Raw genomic sequence first — 24,210 nt, 5'->3', positions numbered from 1 at the left:
CTGGGCACCATTGCAGAAGCTGTTACCTGCAACATACAGGAGCACAGGCAGGAATAACATGATTTCCTATTAAAAATAAAAAATGAACAACCACCTATTCATGTGTATATCCCAATTAGCCCCCCTTCTGTAGTTACAAAAGAGCATCTGGGAAGTAGGCCTTAGTCATCATGTGCATTCTGGTTACATATCTGTCCTCATACCTATGTTTGAGAAGGGAAACCAGGTGTCCTTGCAAACATCCTCCACAAACTACATCAGTAGGTTCCAGCAAAAAATTTCCCCCCTAAGGAAAGTGTAGCTAAGCCAGTGGAAATGAGTACCTAAGGATTAGGTTGGGGCCTGCCTAAGCTCTTCAAAGTCTTACATTTTCTTTTAAATTATTATTTGAAAAGCACATTCTACATCTTAGAATTCTTAACACAATAAAACAAAAACCCAAAAAATAAGCCATTACCTCATTCTGAGTAACTAGATGGCTGCTGACTTATTTTAAAAATATCAAAACCAAAGTGGGCCCCAAACAGAAAAAAACTCCCAGTAAAGGTCTTGGTTTCCATTTCCTACATTTGTATAAAAGCTATGGGTCGTTTTAACTAAACATCTGGTCTTTGTCCCTCATGTACAAAATTCTGAGTTTTCTGGACTCTTTGGCAAGAGGTACCATAACCCCCTGCCAGGCCAGTAAAAATCACACATTCTTCCTGAGAGGGAAAAAATGTCAATAAAATGAAACATTAAAAAACGTAGAAGCTCAAATTGGAAAGCTGTTGCTAGAGAGGCTGCCGCCTCCTCACTCTTGGACAATTGCTTTTTAAAAGTTTTTAAACATCAGGGCTGGGGATGTGGCTCAAGCGGTAACGTGCTCACCTGGCATGCGCCGGGCGCTGGGTTCGATCCTCAGCACCACATAAAAATAAAATAAAGATGTTGTGTCTGCCTAAAACTGAAAAATAAATATTTAAAAAATTCTCTTTTAAAAAAAAAAAAAGGTTTTAAACATCAGTACTTATCATTTGGATGATCTAATGCTGATACAGATGGTTAATATATTGCTCTAAAATATGTCCATTCAATATATAGGCCTTGCAGTTGAGTCAACCTTCTAGAATAAATCATGTGAATTAATTTTTATAAATATTTAATGTTTATTCTTGTACAAATTTGTTCTTTAAGTAATCGTTTTAGTCAGCGCTTTCGCTGCTGTGACTAAAAGACCTGGCAAGAACAATTTTAGAGGAGGAAAAGTTTATTTGTGGGCTCACAGTTTTAGAGGTCTCAATCCATAAAGCGGCTCCATTCCCCAGGCCTCGAGGTAAGGCAGAACATCATGGCAGAAGAGTGAGGGAGAGGGAAAGGGCTCACAAGATGATCAAGAAGGGGGGAGAGAGAGAGAGAGAGAGAGAGAGAGAGAGAGAGAGAGAGAGACAGACTTCACTTTTCCAGGTACAAAATACATACCCCAGGGGCCTGGGTTGTGGCTCAGTGGTAGAGTGCTTGCCTAGCATGTGCAAGGCCCCGGGTTTGGTCCTCAGCCCCACATAAAAATAAATAGAATAATGGTATTGTGCCCAACTACAGCTAAAAAATAGATATTTATGTATATACCCCAAAGGCATGCCCCAAAGCCCACCTCCTTCAGCCACACCCTACCTGCCTTCAGTTACCACTAGGATAATCTCCATCAGGGGATTAATTCACTGATTGGGTTAAGGCTGTCATGACCCAATCATTTTACCTCTGAATTTTCTTGCCTTGTCTCACGTGTGAGCTTTAGAGGGACACCTAATATCTAAACCATACCAGTTACTTTGACTAGAGTTGAATTTCTACTGAATTTCTACAGACAAAGAGGGATACTCTTTGTCTCACATTCACATCAGTACCTTCCCAGGACCTGTCATTGTAATCTGTCATGGTAAAAAGCACAGAAGTGAATATGATCCTGCCATCAAAATATGACAAGCTCATTATAACAAGCCACTCATAAATCTTAGAAGCAAAGGCACTACTCTACATTCTTTAAATAATAATTTTATGCTATTTGCATGCATTGTTTTTATTTGGAAGAAAGGCAGGTATTTCTTTCTGCCACACTTAATGCTGAAATGAATTATATAGTAATACCACCTCCCACCTCTTACTAATTTCAGGCCTTTTTTTAACAATTGATTGTAAAATACTGTGCAAACATGAAATGGAAAATAAAACTCTAATGATCATAAATTCTTCCACATAACACAACAATTGGATTATGCTTAGATGGAAAGGAAGAAATAAGCATTGTTAAAAGGCTGGAAGTAAATTGCTAGGCTGAGGGTGAGAAGAGCTCTATAACCAGGTTTCTCTGGGCTACAACACTAACCACCTGTTTTGTGGACCCCACCATGGCCTCTGGAAACATGGATCCACGTGGGGAGTGAGCTGCCCCTTAAACAGAAACTTGCAGCCCATGGCAAAAAACAATCTCTTATTTTAAGTATTTCACTAGAAGTACAAATAGACTAAAGCCTTACAATATCTTAAATTCAAACTCAAGTCACGTTGGTTTCTGATTGGTATAAATGATTTGAGCCCCGTGCTTACACAAGGCACAGAAAAAAAAAATAAGCAATCTGGAACACTTTTTTGTCCCAACGTTTGCCTGAGATACTCTGAGGCATCATCCAGGGTCCTTCTTGGAGCTGTGCAGACCCTTTTTGCACCCTTCCTGGTGTCTGGGCACAATCGATGCCCATAACACAGCAAGACCCAGCAGAATACACTCAATGTACTAAGCTGCATGATTAACTGAGAATATACCTAGACTCACATTCCACCTGCTCATAGCTGACTGCTCATGTATGGTTCTCAGTCTGGGAAAGTCTTAAAGGTGAAGGCCCAACAGGATAATGTTAAGACATTCTAATTTTAGAACAAGTCCCAAGCTTAAGCTCTAATGTATAACTCACTTTATACATTTTTTTGTCACAGTAGAGACAAAAAACTCTAGAATGGCTCAAACTGGAAGAAATAACTAACAACCAAATTCAGCTTAATTTCTATTAACAATATAAATGAAAAAAATGTACTCATTCATTCAAAAATAAAATTTCCTAAACATTCTTGCAATAGGAAATGGAAATACCACTGTGATCTGCACAAACAAGTTCCTGCCCTCAGAGTTTATGGAGCAGTGGAGGGAACAGGACAAGGCAGAGTGACAAGAAACATGATCAGTGAAGAAAACAGAGCTAGCAGAGCTGCAAGCCCAGGAGAGATTTTGTACAGCATGTGATGCCTCAGCTGAGACTCCAACACTGGATATGTGTAAGGAGAGAGGCAAGTGAACAGATGTTCCATGTGCAGAAATATCATGGGCAGGGGGCTGGTGGCAAGAAAAATCACGTGCATCTGGAAGAGCAGAAGGAAGTTTGTAATAGAAAATTGGTAGAGTTGGTCCCAGAGAAATAAGCAGAGGTCAGATCAAAAGAGCTGTGGGGAAGGAATTGGAGAAGACCAAGAAAAGGATCTAGAGAAAATGATGGATTAGTTAATTGCACTAGGGATGAAGAAAAGTGAGCATATTTAAAAGGTACTTAGAAGTTAAAAGAGATTAGACTTGATTGGGCACACTAGCATAATCACTAGTGTTCAGACTTCTTGGGTTCAAGTCCTTACTCTGCCACTTATAAGAAAAGTGACTTAATTTCCTTTTCTGAACCTCAGTTTCCCTCCTGTAGAGTAGGAACAAAAATAATACCTGCTCATGGGATTATTAAAGAAAATAAGTTAATTCACAAATCACTTGGGAAAACAGTCCTTGCACCTGATAGATATTACACTAAAAATAGCCATTATTTCTGAATAACTCAAAACTAGAAACAACACAATTGCTTAATGAGATGTGGGAGAAGGGAGAGGAAATAGTCAAGGATCTCACAAAGGACATTGGTTTGGATAAATGAATGGAGGATAGTAACCATGGCTGTTATCTATTTCTTGCCTCTCAGCTCCAAATCTACCCTTCAATGCATGCTTTGAGATCATGGACATGACCCAGTGAGCAGCTGGAGCAGTTTTATACTTTATTTATTAGTAAAAGGCACTGGAGGGACACTGCAACAGAAGACTTCTCATGGTTAAAATGTGTTTTTATTTGCTTCTTTGTGCTCCTATACCTGGCTGCCGGCAGTGCACATGGGGGCATGAAAGGTGCTCACCCCCATCAAATTTCAAAGAAAGATTCCTAGAATTCTCAGATATCCCACGATCTTACTGTCCAGTCTTTCACCTATAAGTTGTTTCCTGCTGTGGACAAACTCTGGCCTGGGGCAACCCACCATATTTTTGCCATCCATACCTTTTCCAATATTGATTGAATTCTGGCCAGTTTGTTCTTTCCTTGTATACTTATCCCACCCTCATTCCTAGTGTATTCTTTACCCCTTTAGAATTAATCTCCTTTTTTTATAATTTGAAATTACATGAATCATCCCTTGATCAAATTACTGTGTTTTTTCTACATCCTGATTAGACCCTGACTTATGTAGTACTAGTCACTGAAGTAAGAAACAGAGGAGAAAGAAAAGGTATTGAAAAGATAAATTGCATTTTGGATATAATGAATTTGACATGCTTGTGGGACATCCAAAAAGCACTGTCTGATAAGAAACTGAGTACTGGGGGGACTAAAGCTCAGAAATGTTCAAACTTAGATGCAAGCCTTAAGTTTTCTAAAATCTTAGCAAAAAAAGCATGTATTTAAATACCAAAGTAAGGAAGATGGATTTTTAAAAATGTTTCGCATGCTCATACATCAATTCAAGAAGCCTCAAACCAACTGTGTGCGTGTGTGTGTGTGTGTGTACGTGCACAATTCACCCATGATTTATGGTGCTTTCATATTGTGTATGTTGGTAAGGTTGTTCTATGTCTGCTAACATTTTCAAAGCAAAATGAAGATATGATTAAAAACAGCCAAGCCCTGTATTAATGAGATCAATGTAGTTCAATCTTGGAAGCCTAACCTGGTAAGGCAGGAAAGAAATTAGTTATATGAGCTACTTTGGATGTTGATTAGAATCAGAAAAATTCTAACAGATGTGCCAATACCCTAAGTAGCAAAAACCTGGTGGAGTGCTTAAGTTCCATGTTATTTAAAAAGTTCAACTAGATACAAACAGTTTTGAAAGTGACCTAGGCTGACGCCTTCTGTTTTCTTTTCCTGGGTGTGAACATGGTCAACAAAACTTGCCCCTTGCACCATCCATTTCTCAAAAGTTTGGATCTACTGACCACAAAAAAAAAAGAGAAGGAAGTTCCATCAGCAGTTTGCAAAAGAATTTGGAAGAGAAGTACATTAAATCCTCAGGGAAATTAAACCCAAATAATCCAATAACAGCATTACAAAATTAACACTAGACTATGAATTGAATTAATTGCCTCCTACTGTGGGGATTTTGGGCAACCACAGATCAAAACAAATGAAGCCCATGAAGTCAAATGTCCTAAGAGGACATAGGCGAGTGTGAGGCTCGGGCATCACAAGAGTTTACCCGCCATGTTTTCCAACCTTCTGGCTTATTCTGGAGATCTTCCACACAGAAAAGGGGCTTCATTTCTGCCACCTCACGCCTCAAATTGTGTACACAGGGGCGGTGAGAGAGGTTAGAGGTGGTACACTTGACACTACAGAAAGATTGTATGTTTTGGTTCACCTCCAGAAGGGACCTCTAGAAGTACCTGAGTGTTGGAAATCCATGAAAGGCCATTTCCCTTGTGAGAGTTGAAGGGATCAAGGGGACCTAGTAATAGCTTCTATGAAACCAAAACAGTCTAGCGATAAGGCAGGGCTTTAAAAATACCAGTCAGCTGCTCCAAGAGAGACTCTCGGTGGTATTTCAGTAAATACACATTTATTTCTGTAAATTCTCGTTTAATGCCATGATCTCATCATGGCTGTGGTAAAAGGAGATTACCTAAATAATAGAGGCCCTGGGAGCAACAAAATTAGCATGTGTGTGACTTACCCAGCCTGTGCTAGAATTCTTTAGGACTTTGAACAGGAAGGTAGGATGCGGATCTTGATAGAAATAAAATCCTGGTGATTTATGCAGTTTTACCAAATAAGCCCCACAGGGCCAATCCAAAGGGCCTTGACTACCTGCATCTTCTTCTGAGATGACCAGTTTGTCAAAATGCCTATTGAATATTTGTTCATCCTTCACAATACAGCTGACATTTACTCTTGAAGCTTTTTAATAACCAAACAGCATTTTACAAAAAGAATTAAGGCATTTTATTGGGGTATTGTGTGACTTTTAATTCTTTTCACATTCTCAATTCTGTTTGACATCTGAAAATACTATGCCTAACTCTTTTGTGTGAATTTTTTAAAAATGTACCTAACATGTATTGAATTCTTCTTGTTTCTATTCCTCAAAAAATGACGTAAACACCAGAAACAAAATACTTTTTATTTAAGCTTACAGAAATGAAGCATCCTGTTTATTTGGAATCTTAATTACTATTTCCCTGATCTTACCTAATTAGTAAAGCTTTCATAATGAGGAAAATTGTTTTCAAAGTTAATGAATTTGCAAGCACAAACATTGCTGTCTCCCCAGAATGAATTACACATTCCTTACATGCATATTTTAGTTACACAAGCTAATTAATATTAGTGCTTAAAACATGTGGGATTGGCTTCACTCTTACAGGAAACTTTCCTTTGTTTTTAGACAGTATAAAAACACCACAATTTCCCTTCTTGTAGACACTGGACTGAACATATTAACTTAATTTTAGATTTGGACAAAATGGAAATCATTTCCTCAAAACGATTCATTTTATTGACTTTAGCCACTTCAAGCTTGTTAACAGCAAACATCTTTTGTGAAGATGAATTATTGATGCCCAATCTTCACAGCAAAGAAAATTACAACAAACATTTTGAGGTAAGTTTTTAAGTCTATAATATGACCAGCAGGATATATATATATAATATTTGTCTTGAGTCTTATAGCTTTGTAAATAACAAGTTAGTTTGGGCTGATGTCTTTTTGGTCAAACTTCAGCCTTCCTAAGATAAGTATACTGATGTAACTTATATTATTCAGCAAAACAGCAAACAGCTTGGTCTCTCTCTCTCTCTCTCTCTCAGTACTGGGGACTGAACCCAGGACCTTGTACACGCCAGGCAGGTGCTCTGCCACTGGACTATACCCACAACCCCCACAGCCTGGCTCTGTAATGACAAGTACTTAGACTCTGATACTTTGCAGGCTTAAAGTACATTAGTACATTTTCAATTGACTCAGAGTTTACATTTGTAATAAATAGTTGTAGAAATAAAGATCTGGATACTTTTCAGCTGGCCATTGTCTTAAACTGCAAATGAACATACAACATTTATAATCTCTTATAAGCTGGTAGAGTTTGTAGTAAATCTGAGTAAAATGTTTACCTCTAGATGGAAGAAATTCAAGTTATTTTCTTCTTTGTTTTTATATATTTTCCAAATTTGCTGAAATTACTCAGGTTACAATTAGAAAACAATCATTTAAAAATTTCAAATGGACAAACTTTCATGGTAAAATTAAATCTAATTGAACAGTCACTGTATTTTAAGTGGTTCCTATAAATTTGTATATTTGTAGTGCTATGAATCACTAACCAATTGGTTTATTACTAAAAATGTAATTAATATTCTAATTAAAATATTGTTGGTTTCTCAAGACATGTTTGTAGGGTGAAATACTGAGTGCAAAGCGGGGGAAAAAGTCAATGGGGTCTCCTACATCATAGCCCAAAACCTAGGTAGTGTCTCAGTTTCCATGCACCATGCTTCCATGTACCACCTGGCCTTTAAAAGGGAGCAAAACACCAGACAGTGAAAGGGATAAGGTTTCTCTAAAGTCAAAACACAAAACATTTCATAAACAACATGAATCAAAACACTGAAAGAAAATAATGGCTGTAAAATAAACTTTCGCTGCATTTCAATACTTCCTTATGTTTCTGCCACTCAAAATATTGTTTTATTCACTATATATATTTTATTAATATTTTATAGTTGTCTCACAATAGTCTAGGGAAACAGGAATTAGATAACTTCAAAAAGCTTAATACAGATTATTTATTTTAAAAATTCTTCACATAAAAACACAAATTTTGTTTATAGATTTAACAATTCATCGGATTAAAGTCTGGATTTAAATTAATTTTGAATTTAAATCTATGATTTATCACAATAATAAATTATTTTAATCATTTCTAATTATAGCCTAGGGGAGCCCCAAAAGAGGAAAAGGAAAAAAGTCCCAATTTTCAAGAGTTAAAAGATTGGGGACCAAAAAACGTCATGAAGATGAACACACCCTCAGTCAACAAAATGCCACACTCGGCAGCCAACCTGCCTCTGAGATTCGGGAGGACCATGAAAGAAGAAAGGAGCCCTGGAGGGACAGCCAACCTGCCTCTGAGATTTGGAAGAAATATGAAAACCAGCATATCCAGACACATTCCCAACCTTCCCCAAAGGTTTGGAAGAATGACAACAGCCCAAAGTGTCACCAAGACACTGAGTGATTTGTTCCAACAATCCAGGCATTCACTCTGTGCCAGTGAGTTCCTGTACTCCAACACCTGCCAGAGCCAAGAAAACCAGAATCCTGATCAAAAACAACCAAGGTAAATACCCGAGAACCAGCCAAAGTGCATGGACAGTTATATAGAACTGGCTGGTTCAGAAAGGACCCGTGATTTTTCAAAATAAGTTTACAAGAAACTAAATTTCTGAGAGGGGGAAAAAGATGAAGACACAGGAAAATAAATGCCTATAAACAATTATAGAAGACGTGGTATAATAAGCATGGCTACAGGTATAAAGTAAGGAGATGGCTTCCCTAATCAATCTCACTACACTATAAGTCACACACTAAGTCCATGCAAGATTGGGGACAGAAGCCTATGACATTTTGTCTGACACTTGCCCTTTCTAACAAAATGTCCCACACAGGAGAGTTGGGCCCAGATTTAAAGGACACCATCTCAAATAACCCAAATAACTTAGATTTAAAGTTATTTTAATCAAAGTTTCTTTCTTTTTTCTGGATCTCATTTTATAAATAAATCCTGTTACTAATAAGTATTTATTGTCCACTATGTATAAATCAGATAATAAGTTACTACAAATGATTTTTAAAGTTAATTTTTTCTAGTAGAAATATGTTTAAAAAATCATTATTTTTATAAAAAGTAGATTGCAGTGCTTTTATTAAGGCCTGAAGGAAGGAAGGTGGCAAGCTATGTCATCAGAGAGACTTTCTCAGAACACTTTTGATGTATTGTTTCCATGGTACTTATCCCCATCTGACTTATCGTGTGTTTAGGGTCCATAACCTTTAACAGAATTTCAGTTCCATAAATCCCATAATTTTTGTCTACTGCCATATCCCCAGTGTCTACCTCTGTCTGCCACACAGGAAGGCCCTAGTATTCAATAGCATAAATAAAATGATAAAGAGGCACTTAGAGGATCCTACAGAGGATGTTTGGGGTGGGGGCAGGGGTGGAGGGGGGATCCAGGGACATTTCTTGAGTTGTGTTTGAAAAAGGAGGTCTACCGTGAACATTCAGACTGGCAGGAGAGAGGTCATTTTCAGGCAAAAGGATGAGTGTGAGCAAAGGTTCTAGCTAAATCAATGTGAGCTGAGAAGAGCTGAGGTTCAGTGTGGTAAGAGCAAGGAGTATGTGATGAGGAGCAGAGTGCAGAGTGTCATGCAGAGCAAAGACAAGGACTTGGGCCATTATTCATCAGGAAATGGGGAACCACCGCCATGTGGGCTGAGGTCTTGGGACATTATACAGGGGTGGGCGGGACCACTAACCAGATGTGTGCAAATAGGGTGGTAGGAAAGAAGAAAATGGAGACAATGGTAAGTTCTTGAACCCGAGTGCTCATCACAAACTCGGCCTGCATCTGTGTCTCACTCCTTTCAAGCACAACACAATTCAACTGAAGCATAATTAGGCAATTAGGATTATGGGTCTATTTTTATAAGCTTTTATGTTCTAGTACTCTGATGGTTAAGAACACTTTATACTGCTTACATTTTAGGAGATTGGTATTCAAGAACATAGACGATGTGGAAGTGAAACAAGAAAAATAAGAAATCTGGAGCCTGTCCCTAAAGATGGTATGAAGCTACGGCCTGTAATATCTGCAAACAGCTCTATGGTGAAGACAATAAGAGCAGTGGAACCACTTTGATGGTTTATGTATTGTTGATGGCAGTTTTTCCTTGTCCAGTACAAGTTATCTTGGAAGTTATTTAAAAAAAAAAAAAAACAAAACTTTAAAGGATATTCGTAATGTAAAGTTAAAATAATTTTGTCTGAATAAAAACAGCATTGTAAATACTTAAGAATTCTGCTTTTTCCCTCCCTTTCTTTCCCCATTACCAAACTGAAGCCACATCACTACCCTATATGAAAATCATGGGCACAGTTATACTTCATATTTGTCAGGCTACTCTTTTCTTTATGTCAAATTATTTAATTATCATTATTTGACATAATAACATGGTTTACAAGTAAATGAACAAGGATAACAAACCAATTATAAACATGTTTTTAAACACCCACTTTTCCCCATATCACTGTTATAGATTCACTTACAGTGAAAATCTATGATAAACCGAATTTAAAATCTGAAATCTTTCTGTGTAATATTACAAAATGAAGGAACTCTTAGTTGCCTTTTTCCTTGCATCTTCCTAAAATCTATCAGTTACCTCTTTAATGTTTCCTCTATATCCAGAAGTTTACCTCTGCTATTTATCTTTTCATTTAACATTTTTTTTTCACAGAAAAATAAATCTGGCCATTCTTCAACTAAGTTTATCCATCCAATTTACCACACACAAATGCATTGTGATCAACTTTAGCCCTAAGAATATGAAGTCCTCAATCAGACACAGCTGGTTTATTGAACAGCTCAACTCCATTGGGGGCACACAGGAAATGGTTTGGTTTTTCTCCCACTGTGTCCCCAGCTGAGCCGTGTGAATCTCCCACTCCTGCTGGGTAGAGATCCCTTAATGATACCCTGGACAGATTCCATAACTTCCTCGGCCACTTCTTGATATTAAAAAACTCTGTCAAGTCCATTTGAAGACGCCAACTTCATATCCAAGGCAGTCTCCCCCGCCATCATTGGCTGGGCGGGGACCCCAAAGGACCTCGATTTGTGGGAAAGAGACAAGCTCTGCTCTTTCTCTCAGTCTCCCTTCTCTCTTCAGAGGTGGGGTGGTGGGAGAAGAAATGGTGGGCTTCTGAAAAACAATCTCCCCTCCTTTCTTCTTCAGGGTGTTCAGGTGGTCAAGGAGGGAGGGATGCAGAGTTGAGAGTAGCTGTCTCGTCCTTTATATAGAAAGTTGCTATTTCTACAAGTGAATTCTTCAGGAAAACTTACAGGGGACTTCGCACTGCCCAGGTCACTGAACCGATGGGCCTAGGTGCTATTTGATTGCTTTCCACTACCCTTATTTCATCTGCACTCCTCATAGCCTTTTATTACCAGAATGAGGCTCAAAGCTGCCGTTTTGCCAGTAGCCACTTAATGCAAAGAAAAAGCAGACAACCCAGCTATGCCAAGGGCAGAACTGCCTTACAGCTGCCCCACTACTACTCTACTGCTGCCCTATTGTTTTCAACCCTCTTTGCCCTGTTTAAGAGGGGCAGACTAGTAAGTCTACTGCCTAAGCAAACAGAAATAGTATGTTCAAGGGAGAAACATGACCCCACTCTCTGTGAGTGCAGAGAGCTGTTATAGCAGCACAAACTCCATTTTTTTTTTTTTGCTACTATAACAAGATACATGAAGTTGGATACTGTATAAAAAAAGAGGTTTATTTAACTCAGAACTTTGGAGATTCAAGAGCATGGTCCTGCCATCTGTTCAGATCTAGCGAGGGCCTCATAACAGATGGCATTGCAGTTGTGGGCGTATATATAAGAATGTCAAGCAGTGTATGCAGAAGAATTCAGGAGAGGTTCCAGGCTCCCTTTTAACAACTCATTCTTACAGGAACTTATCTAGTCCTATGAGACTTCATTAGTCCTTTCCAAAGGCCACTTCCTTGTGTCCTAATTATCTCCTACTAGGACCCACTCTTAAAATCCCACCATCTCAACACTGTCACATTGGAACCAAGCTTCTGGCACATGAACCTTTGGGGATGCACCTAAACAATATCCAAACCATAGCACTTGGCATCCAGGAAAAGGGGCATATATAGCAGCCCACCCCTGCTCCAGGTCAAACTCTCAAAACTAGATATCTAGGAGCAGCACAGGCCAAGGCAGGTCTGCTGTGGTTCTGCCATCTGTTTGCAAACCACAAAGGAGTGTCTGGATCCTGCTAACCATGGTTTTCTTTATACCCTCAGATAATCAGAGCTCTATACCTCCAGATCTAGTCCCTAGTCACCCATTCTGAGCAATAGAGAAAAATACCAGGCAATATCCTATCATGCAAATAAACAAAAGGCCAAGTGGTCTCTCTATAAGACAGGGAAATTTCTTGTCATAGAACATGAGTTCTTTACTTAAACCCCTGAATTTATGAAAACTGTTAAATAAGGGGAAGTTGATGTCTAGTTGTTCATCTGTTTGTCTTACTCTTTCTGGCCCCAGACCAGTCCCTTTACCAGTTTCCATAAGAAACCCATTCCCATAAGTGTATGGGGAGTTCATGATTCTGAAAACCCTCAGCCAAATCATAAAGAGAATCACACGCAGCATTTCACTAGAAAAAGTTTCCACTAGAAACTTGTCCTAAGTCTCTTGGTAACGGGACCACTAGCAGTGACCTCTCCTTCTTACCTTTGTTGCTCACCTTATGGTAGCCTCATGGGCCTGTGACCCATGCAGTCACACAGGGTCCTATGCTTGAAGCTATGGTTTGGAAATGGCTTGAGTGTGTCCCCCAAAAAGTCATGTGTTGGAGGCTTGATCCTCAGTGTGGCAGTGTAGAGATGTGAGACCTTTAAGAAGTAGAGCCTATAAACTATGGAACCAACCTAGACACCTTCAACAGATGAATGGATAAAGACAATGATGTGGTACATATACATAATGGAATACTACTCAGTCTTAAAGAAGAATGAAATTATGGCATTTGCAGGTAAATGGATGGAACAAGAGGATATCATGCTAAGTGAAATAAGTCAATCAAAAAAAAAAGCCAAATACTTTCTCTGATAAGCAGATGCTGATCCAGAGTAGGGCAGGGGTAGAGGGAAGAATGAAGGAATTTTGGTTTGTGTAGAGGGGAGTGAGGGGAGGGATGGGGTTGTGGGGATGGGAAGGATAGTAGAAAGAGATAGACACTATTATGTTATACCCATGTATGATTATACTACTGGAGTGATTCTGAACCATGTACAGAGGAATGAGTTCTGCTCCACTTGTGTACAATATGTCAAAATGCATTCTATTGTAAAATAAATAAATACATAAATAAAAGAAGTGGAGCCTAGTGGGAGTGTCTGGAGCCAAGGTCACTAGGGGTGCCATCCTGCAAAGGGATTAAGGCGGCTCTCCTGGGTCCCCTAAGTTAGTTTTCATGAGAGCAGATTGTTATAAAGGCCTCAGCCAGATCTCCTGTTCACTCTTTGGCTTCCTATGATGTGATCTCTCACTCCTACACAAGCTCCCACCACTGTTATGTCATCCACCATGAGGTCCTCATCAGAACCAAGCTGTGCCCATGCCATGCTCTTAACCCTCAGAACTGTAACCTAAATAAGCCTCTTTTCTTCATAAAGTATCCAACCCCAGATATTTGTTATAGTGACAGAAAATGGAAAATCCGTGCTGAGGAATGAGATCATTACTATAACTATAGATGAAAATGGGGAAGCAGTTTGGAATCAGGTGATAGGCAGACAGAGGGTGGGAGAGTTTGGAGGAGCAGGGTAGAAAAAGGTTAGAATTCTGCCAGTGGAGAGTTATGGATGATTCTGGTGAGGGCTCATAAGATGAGGAACCTCGGAAACAAGTCTCAGATGACAATGAGGGATCTGTTGGAAATCAGACTAAAGGCCACCTTTCTTACACTGTGATAAAGAACTTGGATACATTTCACGCATGCCCAAAGGCTGTTTAAGTGAAGCCAAAATTTTAAGAGATGAACTAGTTTATTTGGTAGAAAGTTCAAAACAACAAAACATTCATCTGTGGCATGAGTGCCATCAGTCACCTTTGGTCAAATTTATCATGAGACTCAGGAACAAAAGGAAGCAGAGGGAAAAGATTTAGAAAACCTATGGCCTGACTAGGATAGAATGAAGTAAAAGCACATGCTAAAGACATTAGCTCAGATAAAGGGAGTCTGGTACTTTTTAATCACAACAATTGTACAAAGGCCTCAAGGGCATCTCAGAAATCTTTGAAGCCACCCCTCCCATCACAGGCCCAGTATGCTCCTCTGTACTGGGTCCCAGTCTCTATTTAACATTTTTGGCCTTCACTTCTTTCAACCACATGGATCACATTTATGCATCATAGGAAAGGATAAGGAACACAGTAATCCCTGACACCTGGGCAGAGTGAGGGGAATTCATAGCAAAGTAACAACTCTCTACAAAGAAATCTCTTCACAAACCCAATTCCTATCCTTTCATCAGCTCCAAATGGATGAGGCAATTGATGATTAACAGAACCAGTTTCCCACCAATTGAGGAATTATAGACTTCAAAAAGTCTACAATTGGTGATTTTTTTTTAAAAAAACTTAATGTCTATTATATTTTGGTGTTTTGGGTTAAACTTCAAAAAATTACATTATTTACAACAAAGATGGATTTGAGAGGAATGCTCATAGCTTCTAAAATGATTTTTTTCTGAAGCATTACATTTTTCTGGGGAGAAATTTCATAGGTCTCAGATTCTCAAAGAAGTCTGTGATCCCATAAAGTTTAAGAATTATGGCAAAGGAAGATTATTTCTAGAATGATTTTAAATTAATATTTCATTCAATTTTAGATGAATATTGCCATCTGCCTGGCCATTTAAGTGCTGAGAAGATAATGCCAGAACAATCACAATCCCTCTAGTGATTCAGCCTGAACTTCCTCAAAATATTAGCTTCTTCACAGTACATAGAGTGGAAGTGGTAATGCTGCTCTTCTCCCAGACATGCTTTCCCAGGCACAGATCCCCAAATATTCCGCTCTATACTCCTTCTCTTCTCTGCTAATGCTTCCTTCCCCCAAGGAAATCCCACTTGGATTGGTCCTACCCTAAAACTCAGTGAGTCCATGAAAGGGAGCATAGGGAAGGGGTGTCAGCGGAGAGCTAGGGATCAAACAGGCCTGAAACAGCAACAACTTTCATAAAAGGCGACTTTCATGTGATTTCAGTTCCACATTTCATATATCAGACTGTGACAATGACCTTGAGAAATACAAAAAATGAAAAAAATGTACTGATTCTGAGAAATTTCTCATTGAGAAAAATGAAAGGTCAATGTTCACCTAACTGTGACCAACAAAATTAAATAGGCGAGAAAGGTGGGAGCGCTGGCCTCCACTTCACCCGCTCGAGTGTTTGCTCTTCCTCCTTCCTAAAGGTCGTCCTGCAGACATCACCTACAATCTTCCTGTGGAAGTTGTCGGGTTATTTAAGGGACATACAAAACCATATGTTCTTTCCTGAAAATGCATGTGTTTCTGTTCTGTGCTTCTGTTTTTGTTAATTCCTTTAGCTCCAAGGCTCCTTTTCTACCATTCAAAATCCTTTGAGACACAGGTCAAATTTGGATGCAGTTGCATGTAACAAAAAAAAAAAAAAACTAAATAATATTGTTTCAACCAAGAGGGACTTTTTCTTTTCTTCCTCACATTAAAAACTTCTGGCAAGAAGTGGTTTTGAGATGGTGTAAGAATTACACATAGTCATCAGGGAGCCATTCTCCCGCCATCTTTCTGGGCCGCTATCCTGAGCCCCCACCAGGCTATCATGTCCTTTTTCAGGTAGCAAAAACAAAGGGAAACTTTAAAGGTTTTTTTGTTTGTTTGCTTGCTGCTTGTTTTTGTTTTTAAGTGCTATCCAGCTATTTTCTCTTTAATAAACTGGCTACCCCAATCTGTAAATGACACTGGGAAATTCAGTTCCTGCCTTGGGCAGATTGCTTCAACCACTCTTACTATTTAATAAATAAATAAATAAAGGCATGGCTATTGGGTACATAACTAGACAGGTCTGCTCAACTTCTACAAGCTCACTTTCTTTTTATATAAAAGATATAATGTACTTTAATTTTTTCCCTTCACTAGACAATAGTGGCATTGGCATTTGAGGCTGGATAAGTTTTTGTTTGTGGGGAACTACCCGACATGTCAGATGATGATTAGCAGCATGTATAGCCTCTACCTGCTAGATGCCAATAGGATCTCTCTCTAATTGTGACAACCAAAAATGTCTCCAGAAGTTGTCAAAGTGGTCCCTTATTAGGAACTACTGCACTGACTATCCTAATCATCTTCATATCCTCTCTCCAGCTTAATAATTATAGCAACTACTTATGATAATTGTCTGTTTTAACATTTAATGCTATTTTAAACTCTTATGTTTAAAAGCAGGAATTGAGCTTATCAAGAGTTGTTTAAATCAGAGCAAACAACAGGTTCTGCTGAGGTTTGCCTGACTTCAAAGTTCATGTTCTTCTTCCTCTACCCACTGCCCTGACCACCAGCACAACCTGCCCTCTGGCCCTGTAATACATTAAGCATTCAGGAAACATCAGCTGGATCAAGCTTAGATCAGAAAAATGAACACACTGGGGTCCAGTGTTTGAGAGCCACAGCCAAAGGGGCCCCAGCAAACTTCCAGCTGCCACCACCGGCTTCCCACAAGCCTATCAACCTCCCCCACTCCTCCTGCTCTTGAGGCTGATTGGCTGGGTCGCCAGTGGGCAGAGCCAAAAAGCTCCTCCCAATGAGCAGCTCCATGGTCTGAAAGGGCAGGGAAAACAGCCCAATGAGCATCACCAGAGGAGCCAATCAGTTGGCAGCTAGAAGTTTGCTGGGGCGCTGTGAGCCAATCATCAGCTGGTAGCTGGAAGTTTGCTGGCAGCTGGAAGTTTGCTGGGGCCCCTTCAGCTGTGGCTCTCAACAGTCCAGGAAAAAAAAATCCTCAATGTTTTTAAACACAACAGATTTTAGAAGGAAGGAGGAAAGAAAGATAAAAATTTCTGGAGAGCTTTAACATAGTCATTCCTTAAGGTATCTATCTTCAGAGCAGGTAAGGAGGTGACTACCTTATCAGTAATGAGTGATCATAAAGGATAAAGGAGTCAGAATAAATGCTGCACTATTTAGACTGTCAAGAAGCATCTAGTGATTTTTTTCTCCTATAGCAAAGTGTTATTGTTGGTTGGTGAAATTCAACTCTCCCATTTCTGCTCCAGTGGCAGCTCTGAACCAGTCCAGAGAGCCACAGGAAATGCAGTCATTGGCAAGGGATGGGGGAAAGGTGGACAGGAGGTACGCGCATGCCTGGACAGGTCTTGCATTCCCTGGGCAATCTGTAGTCTGTTACAGATCTCATTTGGAAATTAGGACAAAGCACTAAAGAATTTATGCCTGGGCCCACCAGCATGAAGTGCAGTAAGTAGCCTCTCCCTCCCTCTCACCTACATGGACAATGGAGCTAAATGCTTAATGGAAAATACAATATGGTACACCTAGGAGTCACGATGATATTAGGAAAATCCTACCTGGTGGGAAATGTGTCCCTTTTTATTATATACAATGTTTATTGAACGAACTATTTATTTTGTGACCCTGAGTTCCTAAAATTTATTGGATGAGGCATATCTTATTCAGTGTTAGAAATATTTAAAAATCAGGGAAATTTCACTTGATCTGTTCAAAATATTTTTATTGTGATATATATATAATCACAAAATTTACCATTTTAATAACCATTTAGTTTAAAATTCAGAGGCATTAAGTACATTTCACTTGACTTTTTACATAACTTGGCACTATTAATTATACTCACATTAACACCTACATAACTATCCCCAAAATTTTAGCATTATTTGGCTATTAAAAAAATTCCTATGAGAACAATAAGGTTAATGATTTTTTAGAGATGCCCTTACTCTCACAGACTCTTCTATCATTTAGAAGTGTCAAATTTTTCTCACAAAACATTAAATATTATCTATACTCCCTTTAAGTATATCTCAAAGTGGGTATTGATACTAACCAATTTTTTTTTCCTGCACTCTTTTATCACCTCACCAGCTCAGATATACTGGATTCATCTAGAGCCAGAACTAGTACTTCTTTGGAAATACCTGGGAGGACAAATTTTTCTATCAGCAGTTAGATATGGTGAGACATTTATCTCAAAATAGTAATATAAAAGAAGAGTTTGAGTTTAATTTTCCTAGGAAATAAAAAATGGCCAACAATTATTCATATGCTATTTTATATCACTTTTCTTTGAACTGCAGAGCTCCTCATATTCTTCCTAATGACTTATTTTTACTTTATATCTCATCTGTTTCCCTCATCTTTTTATATTACAGCTAATAAAATCTAGAAATTTTGCAATTAATGTCTTAGAATATCTAATAATAATTAATCAAAAGATGCCCAAAGATAATAAAAACAGCTGCTCATAGAATATCATGGCATTTTTCCTCTCATGATATAGAATGAATGTAATACATATAATCCTATGTGTAGCTTAGAAAATGGAAAGAATTATTATCCATACTCTCATCCTAAACATAGGAATTAATTATGAAAAGAGCCAAACAAGAAAAGCATTATTAGAGCAGGAGTCAAATTAAATTATAACCAGATTAATGTCAAATTGAGGGGCTGGGGATGTGGCTCAAGCCGTAGCGCGCTCGCCTGGCATGCGTGCGGCCCGGGTTCGATCCTCAGCACCACATACAAATAAAGATGTTGTGTCTGCCAAGAACTGAAAAATAAATATTAAAAAAATTCTCTCTCTCTCTCTCTCTCTCTCTCTCTCTCTAAAAAAAAATGTCAAATTGAGACTCTTTGAAAGAGAAATATTATTTTAATCCTGAAGAAAATTTATCATAAAATCGATTCACTTTTTGCCAGATTTCTAAGCATTGGTGTATTATAGTTAATAAAACATAAAACTATTGTTTCTCTTTCTTTAAAAAATGCAACAAAAGTGATTAGCTAGAGCAATGCACCAACATAATTGTCACACTGCTTTTAAAATACCATATAGCTTGTCCCTTGTAACTTAAAGCACCAAAATATAACCAATGCTGCAAAATTACTTTTAACCACAAGAGGGCAGAAAATGTGACATGTCTATACATAATTAATTTTAAATTCTTAGGCCAAAACAATAACCTGCACCAAACACCACTACATCAAAGTCTTTAAGAGGTTCTTGTTTTATTCTGTACAACACACTGTATACTCAGGGCTCAGTTAACAACTTTAAACATTTTTAACATTTTTAAACTAATATACAATTACCTCAATTCAACAGTTTATAAAAGGCAAAAAATAAACATCATTTTTTATATCTTGAGTCTAGCTATGAACTAAGGACCATTTGTTTGTACCATTAGTCCATCCTCAAAGAAAGACAGAGTACTTAAAACCCAGTACCCTTTGAGAATAAGCAAGATTCTTTTTGTTATAATATCTGCAATGAGAGACATAAGTGATATTTATTCTAAAATTGAAATAGTCACTGACTTCACAAAGTTATCCAATGCTAAAATACTTACATTGGCATCTTTAATTTCTGTATGTTCTTTTATTAGCACAAGCCAACAGTAGATCTAATTGAGGTAAACATGTTTTTAGTTTTGTCTTAATTTATCTTTGTGACCTAATTAACTTGCTTCCCTTCCAATGAATCCATTTGCATTTCAGTAAGTGACGAATTACTTTCTTTGATTAGAAACCACAACCTTTTCACTTTTTCACTCTCATTAATTAAAACACATCATGGTAAATTAAGCCATTTGGGTTTCAGTCTCGGTGGGTGACATTTTAACTACTGCCCCTTCAACCTCCTCTCTCTGTCAATCTTGGTCATGTCCTACATCACAGAATAGCTAGAGGGCAATGGTGGCAGGCTGATGAAGGAATGGATCCAGCAGGGAGCCAAGGTTATATATCACTGAAGTAGGTGACTACTTGGATGCATGAGGCTCTCACTTGCCAATCAAACCTGATATGACTTACCTTGCATGACTTTGCCCATGACACTAAATCATTTCTGAAGTTTTGTTTCTCTCCTAAGCAAATCTGTTCTCCCAAGTTCTCAGGTCTGTGTACAATGTTCACTCTGACACTAAAAAATACAGTGCACTGGTACAAAAAACCTCGGGATGGGACAGGGTAAGGTTGTTTATTCTTCAGGACTAATGATAGCAATGCACTTCTTAAAAAAAAAAAAAAAAAAAAAAACAGGGCTTTTAGGCTAACATCAGCCATAGAACGGTGTTCAAGGATGAGTAATCATCCTGGTTTTCCAGGCACAGTTCCAATTTGTATTAGTCTGTTGGGGCTGCCATGACAAAATACTATAAACTGGGTGAATTAAATAATAGAAATTTATTTTTCACACAGTTCTGGAAAGAGGAAGTCTGAGATCAGGATGCCAGAATGGTCAAGTTCTGGTGAGGTCTCTCTTCCTGCCTTGTGGACAGCTGCCTTCCCACCCTATGTTCCATGTCCATTCCTCAGTATATGTACATGGAGAGACAGATGTCTCCCTCCCCTCTCTCCCCTCCCTTCCTCCCCCCATCCCTTGTGACCTCTTCCCCTTCTTCAATAGATTTAGGGCCCTACCTATTTAACTGAATTACTTCCCAAAGACCCTGTCTCCAGATAATAGTCACATTGCACATTAGAAATTAGGGCTTCGACATATGAAGTTAGCAGGGAGGAATAACACACTTCAGTTCATAACACAATTTATACCTATTATCCCAGACATGACCCTTTTTTTCACTCTCAAAACTGTCTGATTGGGTGAAAAAACACCATCCTATGTCCCAACCTCATTTATTGCCAATTTCTTTTCCCCTTAACAACTATTTTCAACTTGTCTAGGATTTCTTCTATTAGGCTCCAAATGTCTAAAAAACATTATTATACTACTTACATCAGCTATAAATTGAGTGTGAATACTAATTTAGAAACTACATGAAAAAAATAATTAAGAAAATAGAAAGGGTACCTACAAGGTAAACAAGGTAAGATGTCTAAAGATTTATTTCTCTGAAAAAGAATTTTCCTACCTCTCAACACTGATGGAATTTCATGCTCATCCGAATTCACAACAAAGTCTACAAGAAGGTGTTGAGCTTTTTGCGTTCTTTATATACCCTAGAGATTAGTGCTCTCTGATGTGTGAGGGGTAAAAATTTGTTCCCAAGATCTAGACTCTCTATTTATCTCAGATTGTTTCTTTTGCTGAGAAGAAACTTTTTAGTTTGATTGCATCCCATTTATTGATTCTTGATTTTAATTCTTACACCAAAGGAGTCTTATTAAGGAAGTTGGGGCCTAATGCCATATGATGGAGATTAGGGCCTACTTTTTCTTCTATTAGACACAGGGTCTCTGGTTTTATTCCTAGGTCCTTGATCCATTTTTGAGTTGTTTTTTGCATGGTGAGAGATAGGGGTTTAATTTCATTTTGTTGCATATGGATTTCCAGTTTTCCCAGCACCCTTTGTTGAAGAGGCTATCTTTTCTCCATGCATGTTTTTGGTGCCTTTGTCTAACATGAAATAATTATAATATTCTGAGTCTCTGTGTCCTCATCTACCAGTCTGTGTTAGTGCCAATACCATGAAGTTTTTGTTACTATTGCTCTGTAGTATAGTTTAAGGTCTAGTACAGTGATGCCACCTGCTTCACTCTTCCTTCTAAGGATTGAGTTAGCTATTCTATGTCTATTATTTTTCCAGATGAATATCATGACTGCTTTTTCTATTTCTATGAGGAATGTCATTGGGATTTTGATCAGAATTGCTTTCCAATCAATAAATGGACCAAGGACCTGAACAGACACTTCTTAGAGGATATACAATCAATCAACAAATACATGAAAAAATGTTCATCATTGCTAGCAATTAGAGAACTGCAAATCAAAACCACTCTAAGATTTCATCTCACTCCAGTCAGAATGACAGCTATTATGAAGACAAACAACAATAAGTGTTGGTGAGGATGTGGGAAAAAAGGTACACTTATCCACTGCTGGTGGAACTGCAAATTGCTGCAGCCAATATGGAAAGCAGTATGGATATTTCTTGGAAAATCTGGAATGGAACCACCATTTGACCCAGCTATCCCTCTCCTAGGTCTATACCCAAAGGATATAAAAACAGCATACTACAGGGACACAGCCACATCAATGTTGCAGGTAAATGGAGGGAGTTGGAGGAGATTGTGCTCTATATGTGTAATAAGAATTGTAATGCATTCCACTGTCATATATAAATACAGAAAATTAATTTTAAAAAGTATACAAGTAGAAAGAATTTCATAGTTGAGACACAGTACCTAGATATCCCTTCAAAGTAGGAGCTCTCCCTTCAAAGTAGGATTTGCTATCCAAGTGGTCAACTCCAGCAGAGATTGCCTCTACCCCTGGCCCACCTTAAGCCTTCCTAGATGCCTTCCTGCATTTAATACCTGATCAAGGCAGGGGTATAAAGGTCATTTCCACCCAACTGGAATGGCTCTAACAGGCCATATGTGCTGCAGAGCTCCCCAGAGGTAAGCTGAGGTTTTTTGTTTATTTGTTTGTTTAATTTTAAATTTTTTCTTTAGTTTTAGGTGGACACAATATCTTTATTTTACATTTATGTGGTGCTGATGATTTTTTTAATATTTATTTTTTCATTTCTCGGCGAACATAACATCTTTGTGTGTATGTGGTGCTGGGGATCGAACCTGGGCCGCATGCATGCCAGGCAAAGGCGCCTCCACTTGAGCCACATCCCCAGCCCTGGTGCTGATGATTGAACCCAGTGCCTCGTGCATGGTAGGAGAGCGCTCTACCACTGAGCCACAAATCCCAGCCCGAGCTGAGGTATTGTTAGAACCCCATCACAGATGGACTTCTCAGTCCTAGTTCTGCTTCCTTTCCTTCCTCCACAGGTGCTGATCTTCAATAAATATCTTTATCTCAAACTCTATCTTAAAATCTGCTTCCAGAAATCTGCACCAAGCAGAAAACACAGTTTAAATTTCAAAGGCTACAAAAATAAATCTGATGAAGCATCTCCCTCCCTCCACTCAATTCCAGTTACCAGTTCCCCTGGCCAAAGTCAACCAATGTGTACAGGTTCTTGTGCATATTTCCAGAAAATTTCTATGGGTATGTAAGAAATTGTGTGTATGTATTATTTATAAGAAAATATATAATTTTCTTTCGCTTGTTATCCAAATGGTAGCATACTCTACAACTATTCTATATCTTGATTTTTTTGCCCTCAAAAAAATTGTGGAGGTTCCAATCATTACATTAAAAAAATCTTCAAATCCAAAATCTATGGGATGTAGCGAAAGCTCTTTTATGAGGAAAGTTTATAGTAATAAATGCCTATGTTAAAAAGTAGAAAGACCCCAAATAAATAATCTAATATTATGCTGCAATGAACAAAAAAAGGAACAAACTTAAACCAAAATTAGCAGAATAAAGGAAATAATAAAAATCAGAAAAGAAATAAATCAAATCCAGAAAAGACAAAGAAACTGAGTTGTTTTTTTTGAAAAAAAAAAAAAAACAAAATTGACAACTCTTGGCTAGACTAACATTAAAGAGAGAGAAGACCAAAATAAATAAAATCAAAAATAAAAATGAAAAATTTAAAACAGATGACTCAGGAAAAAAATGATCAAAAGGGACTATTATGAACAATTATACACCAACAAATTGAATAACCTAGAGGAAATGCATGAATTCCTAGAAAAATACAACCTACCAAGATTGAGTTAGAAAGAAATAGACTGAACACACCAATAACAAATATAGAAATTGAAAAAGTACTTTTAAAAATCTCTCAATAAAGTAGGACCAGATGGCTTCATAGCTGAATTCTACAAAGCATTCAAAGAAGAACTAATAGCATTCAAAGAAGAACTAATATGAATACTTGTTTCAACTCTTCCAAAAAATAGAG

At 38.1% G+C, this 24,210-nt stretch overlaps 1 protein-coding gene and 1 long non-coding RNA gene across 3 annotated transcripts in view; one reads left to right on the top strand and one right to left on the bottom strand.

Annotated features, from left to right (window-relative positions):
• LOC113190733 (uncharacterized) overlaps nucleotides 1–24,210 on the bottom strand; it is a 79,535-nt gene that overhangs the window by 15,771 nt on the left and 39,554 nt on the right. The gene's annotated exons all lie outside the window — the stretch shown is intronic.
• On the top strand, nucleotides 6,801–10,154 carry Npvf (neuropeptide VF precursor). The gene is made up of 3 exons (XM_026400230.1): nucleotides 6,801–6,938; nucleotides 8,267–8,673; nucleotides 10,103–10,154. The coding sequence occupies exons 1-3, from the start codon at nucleotides 6,801–6,803 to the stop codon at nucleotides 10,152–10,154; spliced, it is 597 nt and encodes a 198-aa protein (XP_026256015.1).

This window comes from Urocitellus parryii, chromosome 3 (genome assembly GCF_045843805.1).
Source record: "Urocitellus parryii isolate mUroPar1 chromosome 3, mUroPar1.hap1, whole genome shotgun sequence".
Classification (NCBI taxonomy): Eukaryota; Metazoa; Chordata; class Mammalia; order Rodentia; family Sciuridae; genus Urocitellus; species Urocitellus parryii.
Note: the sequence above shows the minus strand (reverse complement) of the source record. Positions and strands in the feature narration are given on the sequence as shown.